We start from the raw sequence: 22,216 nt of genomic DNA, 5'->3' as shown, positions 1-22,216 counted from the left end.
TCACGGGTCAAGACGTGGCATTAAAAAAGTCCAGAAATGATCAAGATCTGTCGTGTCCCATCACTAACACCGGCACTCCCTCACATGCATCAACAGATAAGAGAAAAACTCCCCATGTAGAATAATTATTGTTGGCATGGAGGGTGTTGATGTTGGGGAAGTTGCTTCTCTTAACTACTTGCACTAGCTCTGCACATCCTAGAGAAGAAAAATAAAGCCCTGTTTTGACTAGCAAAGCGAGCAAACAGGACTTAAACAGAATGAGACAGAGACAGGGAGAGGAAGAAAAACACCCTGGCTGAGAGCAGCACATGCTGCCTGCTGCATGTGCACACAACCCTGGCGAGCCGTGGATGCCGTGGCAATGAGGTGACATCCATGCAATCCTAGGGAAGCAGTGAAAATAAAATAACTGGAACAACTGTGCAGTTGACAAATGGCATCTTGACTGGTTCCTTGGGCTTCCTTTTGAAGCATGTAGCTCTTGGCTGTGTCTGAAATAACAAGCATTTCAGACAAACAGGTGAGGGGACTGAACCAGCTGAGGGTCTCCTCAGTGGGTCAGGCCTGCAAAAAGTTCTCACTTTGATATTGACCCTCATGGGTCAGCTCCCTTCTTTTTTGCAGGGTGGATATGATCAGTAAGGGCAGGATATTGGCTAAGAGACACCCATATTGTGTGTTAAAATAGCCTTTTAGACACCTATTAAAAGAGCCCAATGGTCATCCTGGTGTATTTTACATGGGTAGGAATGTCACTGTCAGCAGCTCAGCTAGATGTACCTCCCTTTCTTCCACGCTTTGCTAGGAATACTTATTTTTGGTCCCGCTGATATAAGCGAGACTGAATGCAGACCACAGAGCTGCTCTGGGCAAGACCATGTGGCACAATCTGGGTTTGATGCACCTGGAGCAGGTATGCAAGAGCATTGTCTTGCTTAAGTTGGTTTGATCTCTTCCACATCAGATTGTTAGGGAGTCTTTACAGAGGAAAAAAAAAAAAGGTCTACTGAATGGATCTCAAGGCCTATGGTGCACATTTCTAAGGCATCTAGGCTACCAGGAAGTAGATACTACTTCATAGTCAATGGTACTTTGGCTGGGATTCTCCTGGGCTCTGAAGAAGACTCTGATTTTCAAGGCTTCATATTTACTGCAGTCTTACAGATGCAAAATGTGTCTTTCAATTGTGGACATTACTGAATGTAATATGAGTACTAGTATCAGCATTGTTTCTACAGTATTTTGTACTGTAACCTTTATAACAAAATTATTCTGACTGGTTAAAGCATTGGTTCTTGTGTGCTTGTAGCACTATATCTCCATATTTCTGTGATCATCTTAGATTCCACTTCTCTGTGTGTGAGATCCCCCTGAATATGTCTTTTTTTTTTCCCAGTAATTTCTGTTTAAAACTGTCCATGTTGCTTTAATGCAGATTTTAATATTTGAAGATATGTCTATTGCAGCACTGGAAATCTGGAAAATGTCATTAAACAGGGGTCTGCTTATTTGAGTAAACTCAAGCCCAAACTCAGCTGATTGTAATTACAGTTGCTGAGAAAACATCATTGCAAATTGCCAAGAAAAAACAGTCTCCATTCCATCTTCTTCCACCAAATCATAAACATTTCAAAAAAACGGAACCATCTTTGTCAAAAAAAAAAAGGGAAAAGTGAAAAGTGCATTTCCCAAGAGGATCTAATTTCATTTCTTAGTGTATCTCAACAATTTCATAGGACCAAAAAGTTTCCAGTAATCTTTGTTAAACATATCTCTCATTTTAAGATGTCTGTTTTGCAATCAAAATGGAACATGCATTAAAGTAAAATGGTCTGTCCCTATCTCTCATTTTCCAGCTATCACAAACTCTTCCGGTTCTGCTCTCAGGGAAGCTTTCTGCCTTCCTTAGAGGTCTCACTGCAATCTCTGCCTGAATTCACTTCAACCTAATAAAACTTATGTGGTGCCAAATACCAGCTCAGATCCCATTTCAGGTCTTAGATTGGGTAATTAGTTACACCCTTTCTATTTGGGGGTGGAGAGTAATGTGCATGCGGGAGCAAAAGGGAGAAGATGCACTCTGTAAACCCGTTTGAAATGTTTACAAGTCATTTCTTCGACTTTTCTGGGAAGGCTGTCTGAGTCAGCCATATTCCCCATGAGTAAAACATGGCAGAATCAGACCCAGAATAGCTAAAGATGAGTTCCTGGCAGAGCCAAGTTCTCCCACACTACCTTGCCAGCCCTGGTCTTTTTTTACAATGTGCTGAGTTTGTTTGTTTTCCTTTATTTTAGATTCCTAAAAATAAGCCTGTCACATCTTGAGGAGGCCACTGCACACCAGCACAACCATAATTACAAGGAATGATTTGAAAAAACTCAACTAAACAGTGACAGACTCAATTCCCAAATCAGATGGAAGATACCACATGACAGTTTTCCTCAGTAAAAGTCAGTGTATAGGCAGAGACTTTTTGTCTGGTCACTGAGGTCAACTCAGTCTGCAGAAAACAAAGACAAAATCTAGCAGCAAACCTTGTGCTGATTGCCCTCTTCCTCCCCTTTCCATTCCCAGAACACTAGTTTGTGGACTGAGGACAAACTTACTACCCATAGAGAGAAGGAAAAGAGATTTTTCTTGGAGGAGAGGACTGGCATTGCCCAGTGTATTAGTGCTCTGCAATACTTTTGCAAGGCCAGGATGCAGTCTTGCATTCTGATCACCTGCATGCTTTCTCCAGGGCTTGCTATGCAGGTATAAGCACCGAAGAGCACCATGATTGGCACCATCTTTGGTCTCTGAGAGGTAATGAGAGCTTTAAATCTATCTAGTTGGGAAGTCAAATTAATAGCAATAATGAGAAATGCTTGTAATCATTGAACCAAATGGAGAGGAAAAATAGTCCTGGTTTTGAAAAGCTCCTAGGATTCTGGAAATGATTGACATTGCAGAAATTCTGAGAGACTGGAAACTGCTTAGCCTTCAATTCTACATGCAGGCAGATCCACAGGTTCCTTCCACAAAATGGAGTTTGCTAGACTCAGCTCAGTGACCTGTAGGCCACATAACACTTTGGAAAATCAGGCTGCATAGCCAGGACTTAGAATCCCAAATCTCTGCTTCCCCTTTGCTAAATCTTGACCTTACGCAATGCTATATCTTTGGTGAAAACTCCAAATGCCATAAAATGGGTGAAAACTAAGACAACGATGAATATAATGCTTTTCAGTAGGAAACGGGTTAAATTCAGCACTGCATAGTCATGAAAAAAAAAAAAAAGACTGAATCATTACAGACCTTAGCAGTACTGAACTACCAATGAACACTCTGGAGACTTAGAGGATATTTATTCCAAGAAATCAAGAAAAGACTTATTAAAGTAACAAGGAAAATGGTTACCTCTTATTAGAAATGTTACTTCTCAACCAAGGCTATATTTGTGAAATGAGAAAGGAAAATTCCTAAAGGAGTATCTTAAAATTTTCCAGTGGGGGAGATATCTTCTCATGGGAATGTCCTTTGTCCTTGTCACTTCTGTTTAGCTTGTAGTTCCCTGCTTCATTCCTAGAACAGTGCAGGGGAAACTTGCATTCTGGAAGGATCAGTGACCAGGGAGGGTGCTCTGGGATGAAACTGCTTGGAAGGCTCTGAAATGATGTTGACATCTGATTTGTTCCTGCAGGTCCTATGATGGCGAGCCTTATCCTCTGGCTCTCCTGCTTCTTCAGTTCCTGCCGACTTAAAGCTCATCATAAAACAAGTCCAGGGAATTATTACAAACTTTTGTTTAGGGCTGAGGTAAGCCAATGCCAACAGTTTTCCAGATTTCCTGAGACTTCCAAATGAACTTGCCAAAATTTACAGAACAGGTGGAGGAGGCTGTCTTGCACTGCTACCAAAAACTGACTCGGCTATTTTGTCATACCAGCCATATTCTGTCAAACAACCTACTCTGCCATGCAACAAATCGAAATATTACTGACTTTCTGCCACCGGTGGAAATCTGAGACAGAACAAAGCTTTCTACTCAAGGCGAGTAAATAACACCGTGCTATTTCTAGAGGCTGATAAAGGAGAAATGTGGATAGCTTTTTGTTTTGTTTAAGAATTCCCAACTGGATAGGTTGTTGAGGTATGGCTTTAGCTTAAAGAGGTGGATTTCTTAAAAAAAAAAAAAAAAAAAAAAAAAAAAGGGAAAGTGAATTTGGTACTTCGTTGATGCTAGATTTTTACTTTGCAGCATCGACATGCAGTAGGGCTAGATGGCCACTTACCACCCAGGGCTTGCTGCAGAAGTTGTAGATGGAGTAGAGGGAGTTGACCGTGTGGACGCCACCGTACTGGAGGCCAATGATGAGGCTGCGGAAGTCCTCTCCTAGCGCCATGCTGTAGGCGTGCTGCCGGATCAGAGCAAAGTCAGGCTTGAAGGACCTGGAAAACAGGACGGGAGCAAGGTTTTATGCTCCATGCTCAGCAATGCTTCTTGCCTTTCCCTATTTCTTCTCCATCCTTCTCCTTGCCCTTTCATTAACATGCCGCTCTTCCTGGGGCCTCTGGTCATATAGTGCTCGTGTCAAAAGGTAACAAAGCACACAAGAAACCTTAGTCATTAAAAATAAAAAGGAAAAATCCAACATAGCTGCAAGTGTGAGAGTGTAGAAACATGCCAAACAGATTTGCTGCAATTTCCATGTTGCTCAGGCATGCATAGGAACAAGCCACAAGTGGAGCCAAGGGTCATAAATTTATTGTGGAGGGAAGGGGATGAGGGGGGAGGGGAAAATTTATTTTCTTTTGAGAAACTTGGCCATATTTGGCAACACTTGTTGCAATGTGCTATGCAGATGAGGGAGCAAGAGTGTGTTTCCTGATGACTGAGCTGAATATTGAAGCAATGCCCAGTGGGCGGGAAGATCATGAGGGATTTCATAAAGCTATTGCACCCATCTATGCATTAACACACATTCCTCCTTTAATCAGCTTACTACACATGCATCACATACTGGGCTCTTATGCTACATGTCAACAAGTAAAGTGCTGATATGATAAGGCAATTAATCAAATCAGCAGAGCCCCCAGTCCAGTGATGTGACTCATGGTATGGACTTCTAGAGCATTATTTAGCAAGGCTGGACCTAGAATTCCTACGGTTCAAAGGCAGCAGCTGTAATCCAATGGACAGAAACGTGAGGCACTTGTTAGGTAAGCCAATAGGCAATGGATTGGCAATTCAGTCTGCCAGAGCTCATTCCTTGGTGATATTATGTTTTTGGAGAAATTCACAAGCCTTTGGAAACAGCAGCTGGAAAAAAAAAAATTCCAAAACGGAGCTCAGCAGTTCATTCTTTAAGTCATGGAAGGGGCTTTTCCACTGAAGCAGGGGATTATTTTATACTTTAGTAAAGGTTGCATCAAGGACATTGGAAAAAAAAATCCATGCTGTATTAAAGGTTTTTTTTTCAGAGAAATGAGCTCTCTAACCAGGTCCCATTACCTCACTACCCTCGAACATTTTCCTTGCTAAGAGACTATAATTTCTATCCTTTGGATGTATAAGCTGGAAATACTTGGGTTTATAGCCCCTATTTATGTTTCCATCATTCTGGCAGGGAAATACGAGATGGTAACTCTGGGCCAGAATGTGGCAACAAACACTGTGCACAAAATCCAGAACAGCTTTGTTGTTTCAAAGCTGTTCATTTTGTTTGTTGGCCTTGGCCTTTTGTTATGGCTCTAGACATGGCAAGGAACAGGCTTTGCTTTTGTGATGCAAGAGGCCAAGGCTTGGAAATGTTGTGATTACCTCCCATGGCGCAGTTTTAAACCCAGGCGGGTTCCTTAATGTACTTGGCACCAACGGTGGTGTTTTCCTCCAGCAGCGAGATGCATAATGAGCATCAGAAGGGCTGCACTATCAATGCGCGGCTGATTTATGGAGCTCCCTGATGTCAATGGGGGTGAGGCAAGAGGGGACCCCCTGCTGAGGAACAGCAAGCAAATACTAAGCTTGGAAAGCTTTAGCTGCTCCATTTCTGCTGGACTTTCCATGCAGAAGGCACCGTAGAGGCAGACACAGATACTTACGCAAGACTATTTACCTTCCTAGGATCAGGACGCAGTGTGTCTGTTCATTACTGAACAGTGTGGTGCTCAAAGGGGCAGGAGCTTCAGGCATGAACCCCCTTCATTCATGTAAAGAAGAAATGGGTCTCTGCTATGGCTCAGGCCTTTTCTGCAGCTTGACTTAGGGAAGACCACTTACTTATAAGTACTTATACCCTATATGTAATGGTCTAGACCATTGCTCTGGTCTCCCCTGAAGAAGCCACCGTTATTTGTGTATGAACATTGCCTCCCAACACCCAGGGGTGGGCATAAGGTGCGGAGGTGGGTAGAAAGCATGCTAACGAGTGTGGCCAGGAAGGGCAGGACCTGAGGTGGCTGGGAAACTGCCTTCAATGGCTTTATTTCTGCCAGCCAAAAGCTTAGAAAAAGCTCTTGTCTTCTTAGATCCTGGCAAAGGAAGAGTTTTTTCAACTTACAAGACGGACACAAGAATGCAGAATAAATGTAGCAAAGCCTATTCCCAAACTCTGCATCATGTAGGAAGGCAGGGCACTCTCTCATGCAGCAGATGAGAAGTGAATCTTTTTAAAACGAAGGTGGACACTGAATGTCTCTTTTAAACTGTGTGACAATGACCATGTTCCCATGGATACTGAGGAAAAAGCAGAGGAGCGCAAGGCCTGGAACTAGCTGAGAATAAACATCAGCTAGAGAGCCATGGAGTCTGGGAGACGTCTGCAAAGGAGAAACAGAGACCAGTGGCAAAACGCAGCATTAAGAGGTTAGAAAGTTAGGCATGAAAAGGAAAACAAATAATCACAGTGGAAATGGCAACATGAACTCTAAATGACTGGGATTACTAGTGAACTGGGGAGAAAAAGAGCTTGATTGCTCTGCCGAAGAAGTTTCTTACTGTTTTGGTAGATTACTTTCACAGGCTACTGCTCATTTTCAGAATACAAGTCTTATTCTAACAAACAACTTTGAATTTGTATAGTTATTAGTTAAACTATTTTCTTTGCTAGTTCAATGCAACCCAGTAGGGTCAAACATGACAGAAAGTGGAAATCATATGTAGAAAGACAGGTTATAGAGAAGTCCCACATTTGAAACACCATTGACTAAAACATTAGATCAGTCAAACTCAGTAGCACCTAATACACTGGGATCCTCAGTACCCAAGTCTGGCAGGACTAGGAGCAATGGCAGGAGTACATCATGCCTTTGGTTTTCGCTAGATCTGTCTGTTCAGTTCTTATACCACCACTGGTGACTCCTGACTACAAACCCCTGCAAAAGACAGGTTACAAGAATGGATTTGGTCACAGAGGGAATATAAGGGGGGCTGTCAAGCTTCAAACATGCAATGAGCAAGAAGACAGGGATAAATGGAACTAAAAGTACACTACAGATCTAAAACGTATTCCTAGTGATCTCCACATTGGTGAAGTACCCTTTCCAGACTGCAGGGCAGAAACCTGCCTGAAGTCACGAATCTTCCTTACCATGATAACTAGACAGACGAACCTTCCAGGAGAAAACTGGACCCTGTCTTCAGCAGAAAACCCTTCCTCAGACCCTAGGGGATCAGTTCTCATTTACACTTTGGCTCCCAGCCCTCTCTGGCAAAAGAAAGGCCACTAAACTGCATGTAACATCTTCCCTGAGTGGCATAGGGATATAAGAATCCTTTGTAAAAAAACCGTAGGAGACTGGAAAAGTTTCATTTTCAGATTGAAATAACTTGTGAGTTTGTTTTCCCCTGGAATGGAAAGGAACATTCCTTTTAACTCGTATCACCGCAAGCATCGACATCTGCTACACAAGGCAGAGGCCTTGCAGTGATCTGAGCAGTGCAGGACATCACTGGCTGCCCCCAGAGTGAAGCAGCTCCCCACAGGCCCCTGTAGCTCTTTCTCAGCTTGCAGTAGCTCCCTCTTTGTGCCAGATGTTAGTCAAGGCTGATGGCTGCTGCTCAGCCTACCTCCCCTCCTGGCAATTGAGGTTGACCAGTAATTACCGATTAAAACAGTCAATCACCCCAGGATGATGACAAGTATCTGGCTATGAAGCTGTTAGTGCTGCCAGTCCTTGATTCTGATACTGCAGTACTGGATGTTTGTTCGCATTTAACTGACTCTTTTTCAACTTGCTCCAATATGTTTTAGCAGTTTCTTTCCTGCTTAGCATTAAACTATACCTCAGAGACAAACCCAAGTATAAAGTCTGGGTCCAGAATATCTAATACTTTAGAGAAAGGAAGAGATCTGAGTGAAGGATATAATTTCTTAACTTGGAACCATCTACCCTTAAATCTCAATAGGATTAGCTTTCTTGGCAATAGGCTTGCCAGAAATAAGGGGATATAAAACAATTTAAGAGATTTTTGATGTTAACTATGAAGTTAAACAATCGCAGGAGCTGCGGTATATGTCTTGGTGACCTGTCATACACCCCTGGTGATAAGAAGAGAATTGACACTGAAAAGATTATCCACGACGTTTCTCTGCAGTAAGATGCCATTACCTATGGGAGTAAGGTAGCTCAGAGTTGGTTATTGAGAAACAGTTTAAGGCAACATAGAACAGAGAAGTAGCTGGCTTTTCCAGGCTGGAAGGAGGAACAGGCGGTCTTTTGGGGACACTGTAATAGAGAAATGGTTCTGAGTAAAACCATGAGATTGTGGGGAAGTCTAGTGAAATAAAAGGAGAAGGAAACAGGAATTATATTTGCAGTGGGAGCAGGACTAGTACACAGAGATTAGGACATCTTGAAAGATACTTTCATTTGCCTGCCATGGACAGACCAATGGCAAAAGTCAAAAAGCCATTAAAATGCTTTTCCAAAATTCCCTAAACTATTTAATGACAGTTTCCAAAGTTTATCATTGTTTTCATTTGTAAACAGATCAACCTTGACCAGGAAATGCATATGTATCCTAGCAATGCCTCAAAGAAGCAATTGCATCTACCAGTAGCTTGCCTTCTGAAAAGCTTCAGACCTAAAGCTTTTAAAGGTGATCAGAATACTTTCCAACATCACAGAACAGCATAATTAGGTTAGGGAAGATCTCTGGAAGTCATCTGACCCAGCCTTCTGCTCAAAGCAGGGCTAGTTTTAAAGTTACCTTGGATTGTTCAGAGTCTTGACCAGCAAATTTGGAATATTTCCAAGGATAAGGAGTCCCTAGTCTCTCTGAGCATGTGTTTCAGTGTTTGACCACCCTCTCTGTGGAAGTTTTCTTGCTTGCTGTAGTTGCAATTTCACCTGCTTCAACTTGAGCCCAATGTTTTTCTTCCTTTCACTACACACCTTCAAGAAAAAGACCAAGAAGTCTTCATTTTCTCTCTACTCTCCTATTACTTAGTTGATGGATGTGAGTAGGTCCTTTGCAGCCTTTTCTTTTGCATACTGAGAAAATACATCTCTCAATCTCACCTTTGGATGTCTTTTGCTCTACTTCTTTATCATCTTGGTGGCACTTGTCTTAAGTGGTTGCCATTCGTCAATGTTTCTTTTTTTGTACTGGGGACCTCACAGCTGCACACAGGGCTCCAGATGTGAACTAGAGTCTCATTAGCTATGCTATTGCAAATGCAGTCCCATCAGCAGCTGGCCTTCTTCCCTGCCAGGGCACATAGGACCCCCAGGTCCTTTTCTATAGAGTGTGTCTCTCTCTCCAATTGGCCTCCAGCCTGCCCTGGTAAACGGGGTTATTCCTAATATGTGCAGGAATTTGCAGATGTCTTTCCTGAACTCTATCAAGTTCCTTGTGGCCTGTTTCCCTGCAGATGAGGTCCCTCTGAATGGCAGCTCTGCCCTCTATCATATGAATTACTCCCCATCTCTCCAACTTATCGTTGAGAGTACACTCTGTCCCAGGGTCAGAAGGCTTCCTAGACCAGTATAGTGCAGATTTTGGCCCTTCACTTCTCCCATTTGTTATTCCCAGAAGAAACACCAGTAAAAAAGTAGGTAAAAAAGGAGACAAATTAAGACAAGACTGGGGGGAGGGAGGGACGCTGATGAAGACTGAACCAATCTGCATCAGTCTTTAATCATCCTTGCATTCAGTCCAGGATTAACTAATTGATGAACACTCGAGACGCTGGCAGCACATTTCTGATCGGAAAGAGTGACTGTAAATGTGGAAAGGGCCAGGGAGCAGTTTAGTCTCCGAGATGCTCCCCACCCTTGTCTGCTCAGAGTGACTTCTGCTTTCTGGCAGATGCCTGCGCTCCAAATGTTTTCCCAATAACTGTCAGCATCCTGCTTGCACGTCGGCGGGGCGCCAGCTGCAGAGGTGAAGGGGGACATTATTCATCTGGGAGATCTCTAAACCCCAATGAGAGAAGCAGGCCTTCCAAGCAGCTGTTTAGCAGCAAAAACTGGGATGGGAGCAGCTGAAAATTAATAAATAAACACACCCCAACTTCCTAGCTCCTGCTCAAAGAAAAAAGAGCAGAGAGACAGGCAGGTTGGGGGGTGGTATTAGTGGATGGTAAGTCATCACTTGTGTGGGAATCATTTGTAGAGTTTATAAATGTTTACTGGTGGTATAAAATTGCTTTGTATGTAGCTACAACATGCCAGAGTCTACCCTATCTGACACCTTATTCCAGTCCTTTATCTCTGCAGGAAGTTTAGGTAGGGGTAGTGGTCACTTGGCACTTTGTTGTTTTCTTTGAAGTGCCCTTGTAAAAGGTTACGTGATGTTACATGCGTATCTCCATTACATTTACATATTGCCATGCCATCAAAGCAAAATATTGGCCAAATGTTGCTCAGTGTTAAATATACAGCACATACTGTACAGTGTGGCACATTCTGTTAATCTTGGGAGAAATATATGCTCAATATATTTTTCCATCTGGCTTCTAGGAACCTGAACTCTCCAGATAGATAGGTTTTTCACATCTTTTGGGCCATCTGCATCTTTGCAGAGATCTCCAGAATTTTGATTTGAGAGGGAAAAAACAACAACAGCAACAAAACAGATGTAGTGCTAAAAAAGAACCCCCCAACAAAATCAAGAGTCAAATTTAAACAGATAGTATTTAGACAGAGCCTAGGTTTCTTCTTTGACATAAGGTTACTGGAAGGTGAGAAGATGGATAGTGACCTCATGCCTGTTGATATGTCTTGCATCAGTGTCCGTGGACAGTAGCTGCATCCATGACCTCCCAGCTCTTGAGAGTGGACAAGTCCTCACGAGGCAAGAAAAGACTCATCTCCTATCAATGAGCAGCTCCTGTGTGACAAGATGGCTCGTCCTTTGTAGGACAGAAAACCTACCCACCTCTGTCAGGGAGAAGCTCTTAGGTGGCCCCTGTGAGGTGGGTGAACCCAGAAGCGGGATGGAGAAAGGTCCAATATCCTCCTCTGAAGTTCAGGAGCCTTGCAACCTGGAGCAGGCAGACCTTTTATAGTATACACATGCCTCTAGGATCTGCCAGCTCCAAATAGCAGCAAGACACCTGTGGCTGCAGTGGCCAGTTTCTCCCACCATGTAAAATGCCATGTTTCTTCATGCTGTATGGGAGTTACACAGCTTTGCAGCGCATAAATATGCAGCCGGGAAAAAGCATTCTTAGGCCCTGGTCCGTTTGGACCATGACTCAACAGGCTGCCATCCTGTTTACAGAATGCAGGCAAACATCAGCTGGAGACAACAGGAAAAGACTTAATTAAAAGGATGATGGCTTTGGGTAGAGGACCTGGGGCATTCACTAGCCCCACCACAGGTGTGAGTGACATGGGCATATCGGTCAGCTGGCTAGGGGAAATATGCATGTTCTACAGAAAAATTTACCTGACAAAATTCAGATAAAGTCTTTAGGACTAAGCATCATAGCAGAGATCCCACCCCACAGCCAGGGTTTGTCAAAGCGTCTTGCTTTGCTACCAGTTTTATCAGAGCTGATAATGTCCCGTCTTGAACAAATAAGGTAGAACAAATAGGGTAGCCCTATTTGCCAGGGCAGAGCTGTTGCTCTTGCTGCCTGTAGTGTTGTGCTGATGATGGAGCTCTGTGCCATGAGGCAGGACATCGCCATGGTAGGTAGCGTGCAGAAACACCAGAAGATGTTTTTTGCCTTGGATGATCAGCCCCAGTGGCAAAAAAACCCACCTCCATAGGGAGACAGGATATGAAAGCAGTCTGGTGCATGATTAATTTATATCCTTAAAAAACTGAAATGCTCCCAAACACATTAGTATTGCCTATGTAAGAAGCTGTCCAGATTTTCAACATACCTCTGCCTTATTCCCACATCTCCTGAAATTAATAGCTGATGGTTTTTAAAGCCCAAAAGGCAAACATAGTACTGCCTTTAATCTCATGCAGAGGCTGAGATCATAGTTTGGGAGTCATAGTGCTGTCAGAAGGAGAGACAACCCAAATCTCATTTATACTAAGTCACTTTTATAATATTCTGAAAGCATAAATACTCTAACGAATGGCTGCAGTGCCAACACTGAAGGCCTCTTTACACTGCAGAAGTGTTGATATGAAGGCACCTTTTGGGAAAATGCAAAATAAATGAAAAAAAATAAAATCCTGTTCCTTGTATGTAATGCCAGAAGAGGTGACACAGCTCTGTACTTTTCTGAGGTAAACTTCAGGCACTTTGCTGTGTGTGTTCATGCATGTGTGTGTAGACCTGTGCAAAGTGAGGAGAATGCAGAATCCATACAAGTACTTTAAAAGGCAGTATTGGCCCTTTTTTTTCTTTCTTTCTTTCTTTCTTTCTTTCTTTCTTTCTTTCTTTCTTTCTTTCTTTCTTTCTTTCTTTCTTTCTTTCTTTCTTTCTTTCTTTCTTTCTTTCTTTCTTTCTTTCTTTCTTTCTTTCTTTCTTCCTTTCTTTCTTCCTTTCTTTCTTCCTTTCTTTCTTCCTTTCTTTCTTCCTTCCTTTCTTCCTTCCTTTCTTCCTTCCTTTCTTCCTTCCTTTCTTTCTTCCTTTCTTTCTTTCCTTCTTTCTTCCTTTCTTCCTTTCTTCCTTTCTTCCTTTCTTCCTTTCTTCCTTTCTTCCTTTCTTCCTTTCTTTCTTTCTTTCTTTCTTTCTTTCTTTCTTTCTTTCTTTCTTTCTTTCTTTCTTTCTTTCTTTCTTTCTTTCTTTCTTTCTTTCCTTCTTTCTTTCTTTCCTTCTTTCCTTCTTTCTTTCTTTCTTTCTTTCTTTCTTTCTTTCTTTCTTTCTTTCTTTCTTTCTTTCTTTCTTTCTTTCTTTCTTTCTTTCTTTCTTTCTTTCTTTCTTTCTTTCTTTCTTTCTTTCTTTCTTTCTTTCTTTCTTTCTTTCTTTCTTTCTTTCTTTCTTTCTTTCTTTCTTCTTTCTTTCTTTCTTTCTTTCTTTCTTTCTTTCTTTCTTTCTTTCTTTCTTTCTTTCTTTCTTTCTTTCTTTCTTTCTTTCTTTCTTTCTTTCTTTCTTTCTTTTTTTTTCCCTGTCCGAAATTCTTTTTTCCACCGAACCAAGAAGTGGTGGCATTTTTGCTGTTGAAGGGGTTGCTTTGTCTAAACAGGTAAGGGATCCTTGGTGATGAACCTGCCTGAACCTGGTGATAAGCTGCCTCCAGTTGCACACATCTAAGGTTTCTTTGCTGAAGGTCTGGTGCCAATCCCAACCAAAGGAGTGTGACTGTAACAAGGGCTGGTATGCCAGCAGGTCCCCTTGGCTCTGGCCAAGGCAGGTGCTGATCCCAGCACTCTTGTCATCCCCCTTCTTGGTCCTGGATCAGGATGAGAAGTGATACGAGGTGTGGTATGAGGCAAAGGGGTGATGAGAGATAGAGGTGCTCCATGGCTGGCCCTTTTTCTATCAGCTTTGAAGATAACCTGCACTGAAGAGGTTGATGGAGTCCATGGGCTGATGGAATCATCACATTTCATGGTGAAAATGGCACAGGAAAACACAAGCAGTTTTATGGGTGTGTTGGAGGATATTCGCTACTTCAAGTACCACCTTTCAGTAAAACTATCAAATCCATCACCATGTACTACAGCTGTGCAAAATTTAATACGGAGAGAAAGGAGGTGGAAACCTCTTTTTTTTTTTTTTGACTTGCACTATGAGAGCCACACTCATAGAAAAGTAGGGCTAGCTAAGTAATGCTTAACTTCAGCATGTAATGTTGTTTACTAACTTGGCTAAAATGATTTTTTTTTTAATATACAGACTAGGAAGTATGGAAGTTTGTATACTTTGAGTTCCTTGCTCTCTTTAATCGACTTCTAAAATAATGCTTCTAAAAGTATGTCCAGTCACTCCCCTCCCTGCTCCAGGCCACTGATAAGGGTGGGACTTCAAGGATTATTGTACCTTTGTTCTAGCAGTGTTTTTTTTTTCCTTTTTTTCCCTCCCCAGGAAGAAGAACCATAGTACTTTCCTGGTGTAATTCAAGTCAGTTTACCCAGAGTCTAAAAGAATGCCTTAAATCTGCAGTGCTAGAAAGAATCAAGAGATCGGCAAAGAAAGAGCTTTGATTAAAGCATGCAATAAGTCGTCTCCAGTTTAAATAAAGAAATAGAAGATGTGTTACAAAATGACGGAATTGAATAGGTAATAGAACATTAGAATATTAAAATTCAGTACTAGAATACTAGAATTCAGCTGGCTTAATTTAAAACTGTAGAGAATATGCCAGTGTTTGCTTTATTATTATTATTACTCGTAAAGGTTTTTAGCATTTTGTAGATTTAAAATTCACTGCCCTAAAGTGTCTTCACTATTTTTAGCTCAGCTACTGCGCTCTGTTATCGTTGCTTTGAAGGGGAGCGTGAAGAAGGAAGGGTTTGCAGGGTAGGAATCCCAAGTATGCCTGTTACCTAGATATTCACATCTCCTTTCTATAACTTGCCAGTTATCTTCCCTAGGACACAAGCTATTCAAAAAGCAGAATTAGTGTTATATCTTGTGGCCTAGAAACATTCCGACTTGTGACTGAAGATCATGCTTAATAATTAAGAGAGGCCTAGTAAGTGCTGGATCAGAGATGTGTATGACCAACACATACATCCTTAGGAACACCTCCTCAGTGACCTCTGTCTGTGTGCACAAAGGCTGAAGGACTGCGTCCAAGTCAAATAATTTGATCTCTTGGAAATTGTAGTCTCTTGTTTCAAGTTTGCTCAGTCTATTATGACTATATTTAGTGTTACTACTATTATTATTACTGCTATTGTTACTGCTATTATTAACTTTTAACGTATCTCTTTCCTAAATTTCTTTAGTTAGTTTTGTGGTTCCCAAACTCAAGGGGACAACTGGACCTTTACATTTCTTGATTAAATATCAACAGCTTTTGAGCACGGAGCTTCCTGCACTGCAGTTTAGCTGCAGAAATTCTCCTTGATGTTTTCTCCAGTAGTGTTTGCTGAGGCTGTACACTTAGGACAACTCGTTTATTGACACAGTATTATAGTTATATCTCCATTGTTCCCATTTGCCTCAGAGTGCTCCTGTGACTAGGACAACTGGACCACAGAGAACATCAAATTAGCTTCAGCAGGGTCAGTGCATGGAAGGTGCCGCAGGTAGCATTGCCTCTGCAGTGGGAGCACCCCAACAGTTGTCTGGAAATACATCGTTAGTATGATGGGGTGCTCCAGGGTGGCAGGAAGCAAGCTGCATGCATGTGGATAGACCAAAGCATCTGCACCTTTTTGCATGCCCCAAGCAGTCGAGTGTCTCCGCTTAAAAAAATATTTCAATAATTTGGTGTATGCTTACATGCAATATGAATCTCTCTGCAAACCGAGATTTCTGAAGATTGTGCTCTACATAACAGCCCATTGCTTGCTGGCACAGAGGGAAATCTAAGCAGATGACATAACAAAAGAATATATAACACTCAAGCAGGAACATGCAGAAAACAATAATAAAATATTTTCATTTGCTTTTCTGTGTATGAGCATGCAGCATGTTATTATGAAGTGGTGAGTGGAAAGACCAAGGACAAGACACAAAGGAGATACTAAAACTCAGGTATGGTATATACAGAATTCAGCTCAAAAATTAAGACATGCTCTTTTTAATCTTCTTTTTGCTTCACTAATAGTGGAAAGTCTGAAAAGCATCCATGGAGCAGAGGGAAACATCCATTGCAGGAGAGGTAACAAACAAAATGTTGAGGCAAAATATATTGTGCAGCTCCATGCCAACCAGTGTTCAGAGGCTGGCTGAAGGGCCATTAGTAGTGTGTTCCTTAATGAGCTTTCTAAAGCAAAGAGTTTTTTTGTCTCCACAATTTCTAAAGCATAGGCAAGAGTGGTTTTGTAAATTTGCTGGTATGGGCTTTTAAACTCAGTGAACTAGAGAGGAATGGGCACATCAGCACATGCTGTGGTGTCTGTAAGGACTATTTCAATCCATGGACAAAACGTGCACACAGCCATATATATTGGGGAACTAGACAGACATCTGTTTGCCAAATCTACCTCCCACTGCACAGAAAAAAATATCCATAGATGAAAATACAAAATCTGAACATGTAAGAACATATGCTTTTTCATATATAAAAAGCCATGCAGAAAAGCTAGCTTTAATACATGTTCATATACCACAAGCAGGAACATGAACATCATGCCCCAGACACTCATGTGAAATAAATTTTGTCTTCAGTTTCAGTTTAATAGCTGAAGAGCTTTCTGCCAGACTTAAAAATGACTTTGGGAGGAAAGGCATAGGAAGGAAGATGAAGATGTGATCAACCTAGAAAATTGTTCTTGGGAAACCTTCCAGTATCATGAGCAAATGAACACAAGAGTGCATTAGCACGGCGTACTGCCTGATGGACATTCCAGTGGTGGGTTCACAGGACATATACTTTCCTTTGCTGAGAAACAGACATTTGTGGGACAAGAGATAGCAAATGGATATAACAGACTCAAACTTTAAGATTTTTAGCAGAGACTCATGAAATTGCACCAAAGAATAAGCGGAGACATACTAAGAGCTGTCAAGACCTGAGAGGAATTGATGGACCACAGTCATAGCTAATCAACAGTGACAAGTGTTGCATTGGACTGCTTGAACTGGAAATGATATCTTGAGAAATTAAACTCAGCACTGTCAGAATCACCATTTTTCAGCTGCTCTGATAATCCACTTCAAAAATCTCCTGTCTTGCAGTTGTACACATCTGCATTCTATTTCTGTTCTAGAAGTAAATAGACAAAGGTGCTGATTCAATGTTCAAGTGTTATTAAACCTGGAGACACCATACACACCAGAAAGTGCAAGTGAATTGTACAAAAAGAAGTGGAGAGGCTAGAAAAATGGACAATGAGATTTCACCATGGACAAAGAAAAGCTATTGTATTAAAGATGAAATGTAGGGTTGGAAATTGGAATGACAGAAATTAATAAAGATGTGGGCTTGGGAATAAAAAGGTGAAAGGTAATATTAGGTCTGTGTAAACAGAGACATTTTACTGTCATGCACAGATGTGGCAACATCCTACACTGTTCTTTATATAGCACTGGTAAGATTACATCTAACATACTAATTTCAAATTGCAGGCACTCTGGTGTCAGAAAGGAGACCAATATTTCCAAATAATAAATTGAATGCATGACTAGGGAAGCATTGACCAGGCTAAGTGTCTTTGCCTGAAATGACTACAATTATAGAATAATGCTAGCAGAAATAGAAATCCCCATCCAATGGAGATATGGTATTTCCTCTGAAAAAAAAATGACAGGGCAAGGCTGAAGGATTGGGAAATCTCTGGCAGAAAAAGGTGGTATTTCAGGAGAAAACCAGGCTTTGTGGCTATTGTGAGGGCAGTCTGCCAGGCTCTGGAGCTTGCACAGGCAGGCTAATGCATGGAAAATACTGGTTACGCTCAAGGTGAGTTGACAGAATCCTACAGGAGAGAAAAATCAAGTGAAAGGAAGATCCATTTTCCACCCATTACATTAACAGGCCCAAGGCTTAAAAAAAAACTAAAAAAGGGAAGCATTTATGATTAAATGAGGGATCTGGACAGGAAACAATGACTGTATGGCGTAAGATGCAATTGAGACCTGATACAAAACCACCAGAGTCAGATCACTCTTTCCACACCTCCAGGAAAATTTGAAATCAACACAATTATGTTTGCTTTAGTTCAAATACTGGTCATCCTCTCCGCTCCCAGGTTACTGCAGGAAATGTGAGAAAAGATACTGCTCCTCACCTTACCACCTTGGTGCTGTTCCTCGTGACCTGCATGTCCACCATGCAGCCACCAGTGACGTAAGCAGCCAGGTTCAACTCGGAGAACTCAGCCTGGAGCAGAGCAAGAGGACAGAGCGTTACTTGAGGCCAGAAGAGACGCAAACACATGCACACAGACACAGAATTGTCTTCAGATGGAATGTGTCTTTCCATTTTTTTTTCTTCATGAGGCAACAGTAGATCCAATTACAGCTGATTTGCCCTGGAGAGACTGCAAAAGTATTTATGGCTCCCACACTTGGGTTCTACAAGTATACAGGATTAGGCTGATTGCAGTAATAAGTACAGAAGGAATTAAGAATGAGCAAGTTGAAAAATGCACACAGGAAAGACTAATAATAATAATACTAGAAGAGGGGGTAAGGTCATTTGAATTCAAATTCCAAGTTTCCACTTGGAAACATTCATTTAGAATTATGTCTGAATTGGCTGTCATGCCACAGCTATAAACCAAATAACACAAAAGATTTATACCTCACTAAATAGCTAGAAAGCCTTATTATAACTTAGGAAGGTGATAAGCAAAGGCAACCACCTGATGTGGTTTACTTATTAAGCTTTTAACTGTTAAAGGTTAGCAAAGCTGGGTAGGCTATTAACAGCACTACCCAATTATTAAAACAATTTATCGTTTAAAAGAAGTGCAACCTGCAAGTCTGGAAAGGTTGGGAAAGAATACGTAAGCTATGAGAAGCAACTGGCAATGCACTTTGGGGTGATTATGACTGTAGTGGGTGTCAGTGAAGGTTAAGGCATTAATCAGAGTGATTAGCTTGGCTAGAAGTGTGATAATCCTCCAGCATGGAAGCTAGTTCTAGTGCCCATCTGCCATAGCCTTCACAAGTGCAAATGAGACTTGGGGGTCTCAGGCCACTCAGAGGAGGTTGAGGATGTCAGGATTAGCTGATCAGAGCTAGACTAATGCTCCAACTTCTTAATCTGTTCTTTAGGACTGAATGAGTAGACCCTAGCCTAGAATAAAATGTTCATTTATTGTGACCATGTAAGGCCTAGCTTGCCAGAAAGATGTAAATGGATGAATGTCTGGATGAATTCAGAAGCCTATTTTAGGTCAATGTTTTTCCCACTCAAGCAGATGTTTGCAATGTATATACAAAATCTGAAACAGAAAATTTTGTCTTCGCCCTTTGAGAAGCATTTTTCCCTTCCTATTAATGTGTTACTTTCAGGCTCAGTGAGATAGAACCTGGGTAAAGGCAGAATAATATTCTAAGCAGGGTGAGCTCTTAAGTCTTGCTAAAGCTTGTGTTTTTTTGAGGTTCTTGCAGTATTTATTGTTTTCTTAGTAATTCTGCTAGCTGTAACCAAAAGATAATGCCAAGAATAACTTTGATATAGAAAAAAAAAGAAAAAAAAAAAGAGCAGGTTTTGTCCTCATGAACACATGGAAAAACTTGCAAATGGAGAGTTGGTGCACCTGTAAGGCTCAGAGGCCAGACTACAAAAATCACATCTGACTTTTCTATTTTTAAAATCTTCATAACTTTTAAGCAATGACTGTGGACTGGAGATCCAATGAAGTAATGAGTTTGCTTCATTTCATGTCTGCAGCTCTGTGTAAACCTTTCAAAGCAACTTCCTTACGTGATCTTACATAATTGTAACTCCCTATTACAATGGAAGCAGGGGGAAAATTCCAGTTACCAAGAAATAAATCCTACTTCAAACACAAGCAGAGGGAAGTCAGTGATTCAGTGCGATTGGGCTTTTCTTACGACATTGCACAATTCTGTCCCATCCACAGTCACACTGCTCAGATTAGCTGTTCTTCAATGACCATATTGGATGAGAGATAAGAAAACATGTTCTTCCAAAATGCACTTGCATTTTATGTATTTCAGATTCAGCAGCAGAGAACTGGGAATGACCATGGGATGGGAAAAACCTTTAGTTACCAAAGAGTGGAGGCCATTGGTGATGTAGGGAGAGGGTAGTCCACAGTGAACATGTTCAGCAGCAGGAGCCTTCCCAAGAGCAAGCTCCCCTGGGCAGGTCACGTTAGACAGGATATAGCATGCCAACCTGATAGCTTACTTGGGGTGTTAAGAGACCCTATAGCCTGGGTCTAGCCCTATAACCTGAAAGGATGTTTCTCAGCCTCCTTGGCTGTGTATGCCCCAGAGAGGTCCTAACCTGAAAGCAGAGTGTTCCTGAGCTGGAACCTTCAGCTTTTGCAGTTGAGGGATGCTTTCACCCTCTGTGAAAGCCAGAGCAAGATATGCAGAGCTTAAGCCTGTGTTTTTGTGCTTTTCTTCCATAACTGTTTCTGGTTTTGTACTGCAAAACTTAATACCTTGCTCTACTGGGCTGTAACTGGGCAATCTTCATTTGATGTCTGGCAGCTATAGTCTAAGTTAGTCTGACAGGCATTGCTCCAAGGCAGTCAGGCCAAACAAAGCTGTGTTCAAACCTGACATCCTTACAGGCCTGGGAATCCTGTGAGATGGTAAGTCCTTCATGCCCAACTGCCAGGACCGATTTCAGGCCTGCTAATATCAACAGCCAGAAGAAAGGGAGAAATTCCCTTTGGCAACAATTGTCCATGGCACCCTTGCAAAGAGAGAGAAGCAGGGAGACCATCTGTGGGACTGGGTAAAGGCAGGACGATGCCCCATCCCAGCAACAGCCAAGTATACAATTCTAATCATTTCCTGGTGATAGCTTCTTCTTTAAACTAAATTAAGAGCCATTGCTTCTTTCATGTAGCTGCTTTGTCCCATCCAACAGGCTGCTGCGGCTGGTGTTTGGAAGAAAGCTGAAAACTTCAGTCAGCAGAAATTGTTTCCTGTTGATTTTCCAGTGCTCCCTGTATTTTTAACTTTGTGGGTTTTGTAGCCTGATGACTTCCCTTGGCTGGGATTTCAAGTCTGAGATCATCTCCAGCCTGAGTTTACCTTGCAGACAAAGAGGTCTTTGAAAGCAGCCCATGCAGATAGAGTGACAGGTACCTATGCATAAAACAGGAGAACCTAGCTCCCCATTGCCTTGCAGAGTTATTCATATTAGGACACATCAAATATAAGAAGACATTACATTAGCCTGATGGTGTTTTATACTCACTTTGAAATGGTGCCAATGGCTGCAGAAACAATTAGGGTAACTGTGAACCATGTGTGACAAACATGATACAATCCACCTTCAAGAGTAATGTAACAGTCTGTGGGACTTATCTTTGTGGGGCCCAAATTTGAGAGCATGCCCGAAGATACTTTGAGGACAATTCTTTTTAAAAAATACCAAGTTCAGATGTTCAAAATTACAGACCTCTCCAGATGATTTGAACTAAATCTTAACTTATTCCCAGTTTCTTCTCTTAACGTTCTATAGGTGCCACAGAACATTTTGGTCAGCTATTTTAGAGTTTTCGTTTATGTTTACTGAAAAAAAAATGAAGAGAAATTTATCATTTTAAAGCATGCAATAGAAGAAATGACTGTCTTGACAGTACTGTAATACTTCATAGAAGGCATTTACGTTTAAATCATTTTTTTGTGTAATAAAATAAAATTGGGTTGGAAAGACTTCAGAAGATCAGATAGTCCGTCTCTTGCAGCAGGATCAACTCGAACTTTGCCATTCTGTAGAGATGCTACATATCTTTGTGCATCTTCCAAAGATAAAGAACCTTTCCAGGCAAGCCATGCCATGTCTTAACATGGAAAGTTCTCCCCAGGTCCAGCCTTAGTTTTAAGCTTACTTTTTGTTTGTCCATTACTTCTTCCTACAGAACGAGTTCTGTCTTTAAGAACTTACCTCTCCTTCTTCCTCTTTTTTTTTTTTTTTTCACTTAGACAAAACCACGACATTCTCATAGGATTGTCTCATAGGTGATGTTTACCATCAAAGTGCTCAATATTCTTGCTGTCACTGGGATTATCTCTGCTGGGCCCACAACTTTCTTGATTTGTGATG

At 41.5% G+C, this 22,216-nt stretch overlaps 1 protein-coding gene across 1 annotated transcript in view; it reads right to left on the bottom strand.

The window, feature by feature from the left end:
• The window catches only part of SYN3 (synapsin III), a 189,784-nt gene that overhangs the window by 126,942 nt on the left and 40,626 nt on the right, over nt 1-22,216 (bottom strand). Inside the window, exons 4-5 of the mRNA XM_088535308.1 lie at nt 18,243-18,334; nt 4,279-4,435 (exon numbers count right to left, since the gene is read on the bottom strand). Coding sequence (XP_088391434.1) covers nt 4,279-4,435; nt 18,243-18,334 — 249 coding nt within the window. The remainder of the gene's footprint in view (nt 1-4,278; nt 4,436-18,242; nt 18,335-22,216) is intronic.

This window comes from Tinamus guttatus, unplaced genomic scaffold (assembly GCF_059628265.1).
Source record: "Tinamus guttatus ecotype Peru unplaced genomic scaffold, ASM5962826v1 Tinamus_guttatus_pri_ptg000039l, whole genome shotgun sequence".
In the NCBI taxonomy this organism is placed as follows: domain Eukaryota; kingdom Metazoa; phylum Chordata; class Aves; order Tinamiformes; family Tinamidae; genus Tinamus; species Tinamus guttatus.
The sequence above is the reverse complement of the archived record's forward strand: the minus strand, read 5'-3'. Positions and strand labels throughout refer to the sequence as shown.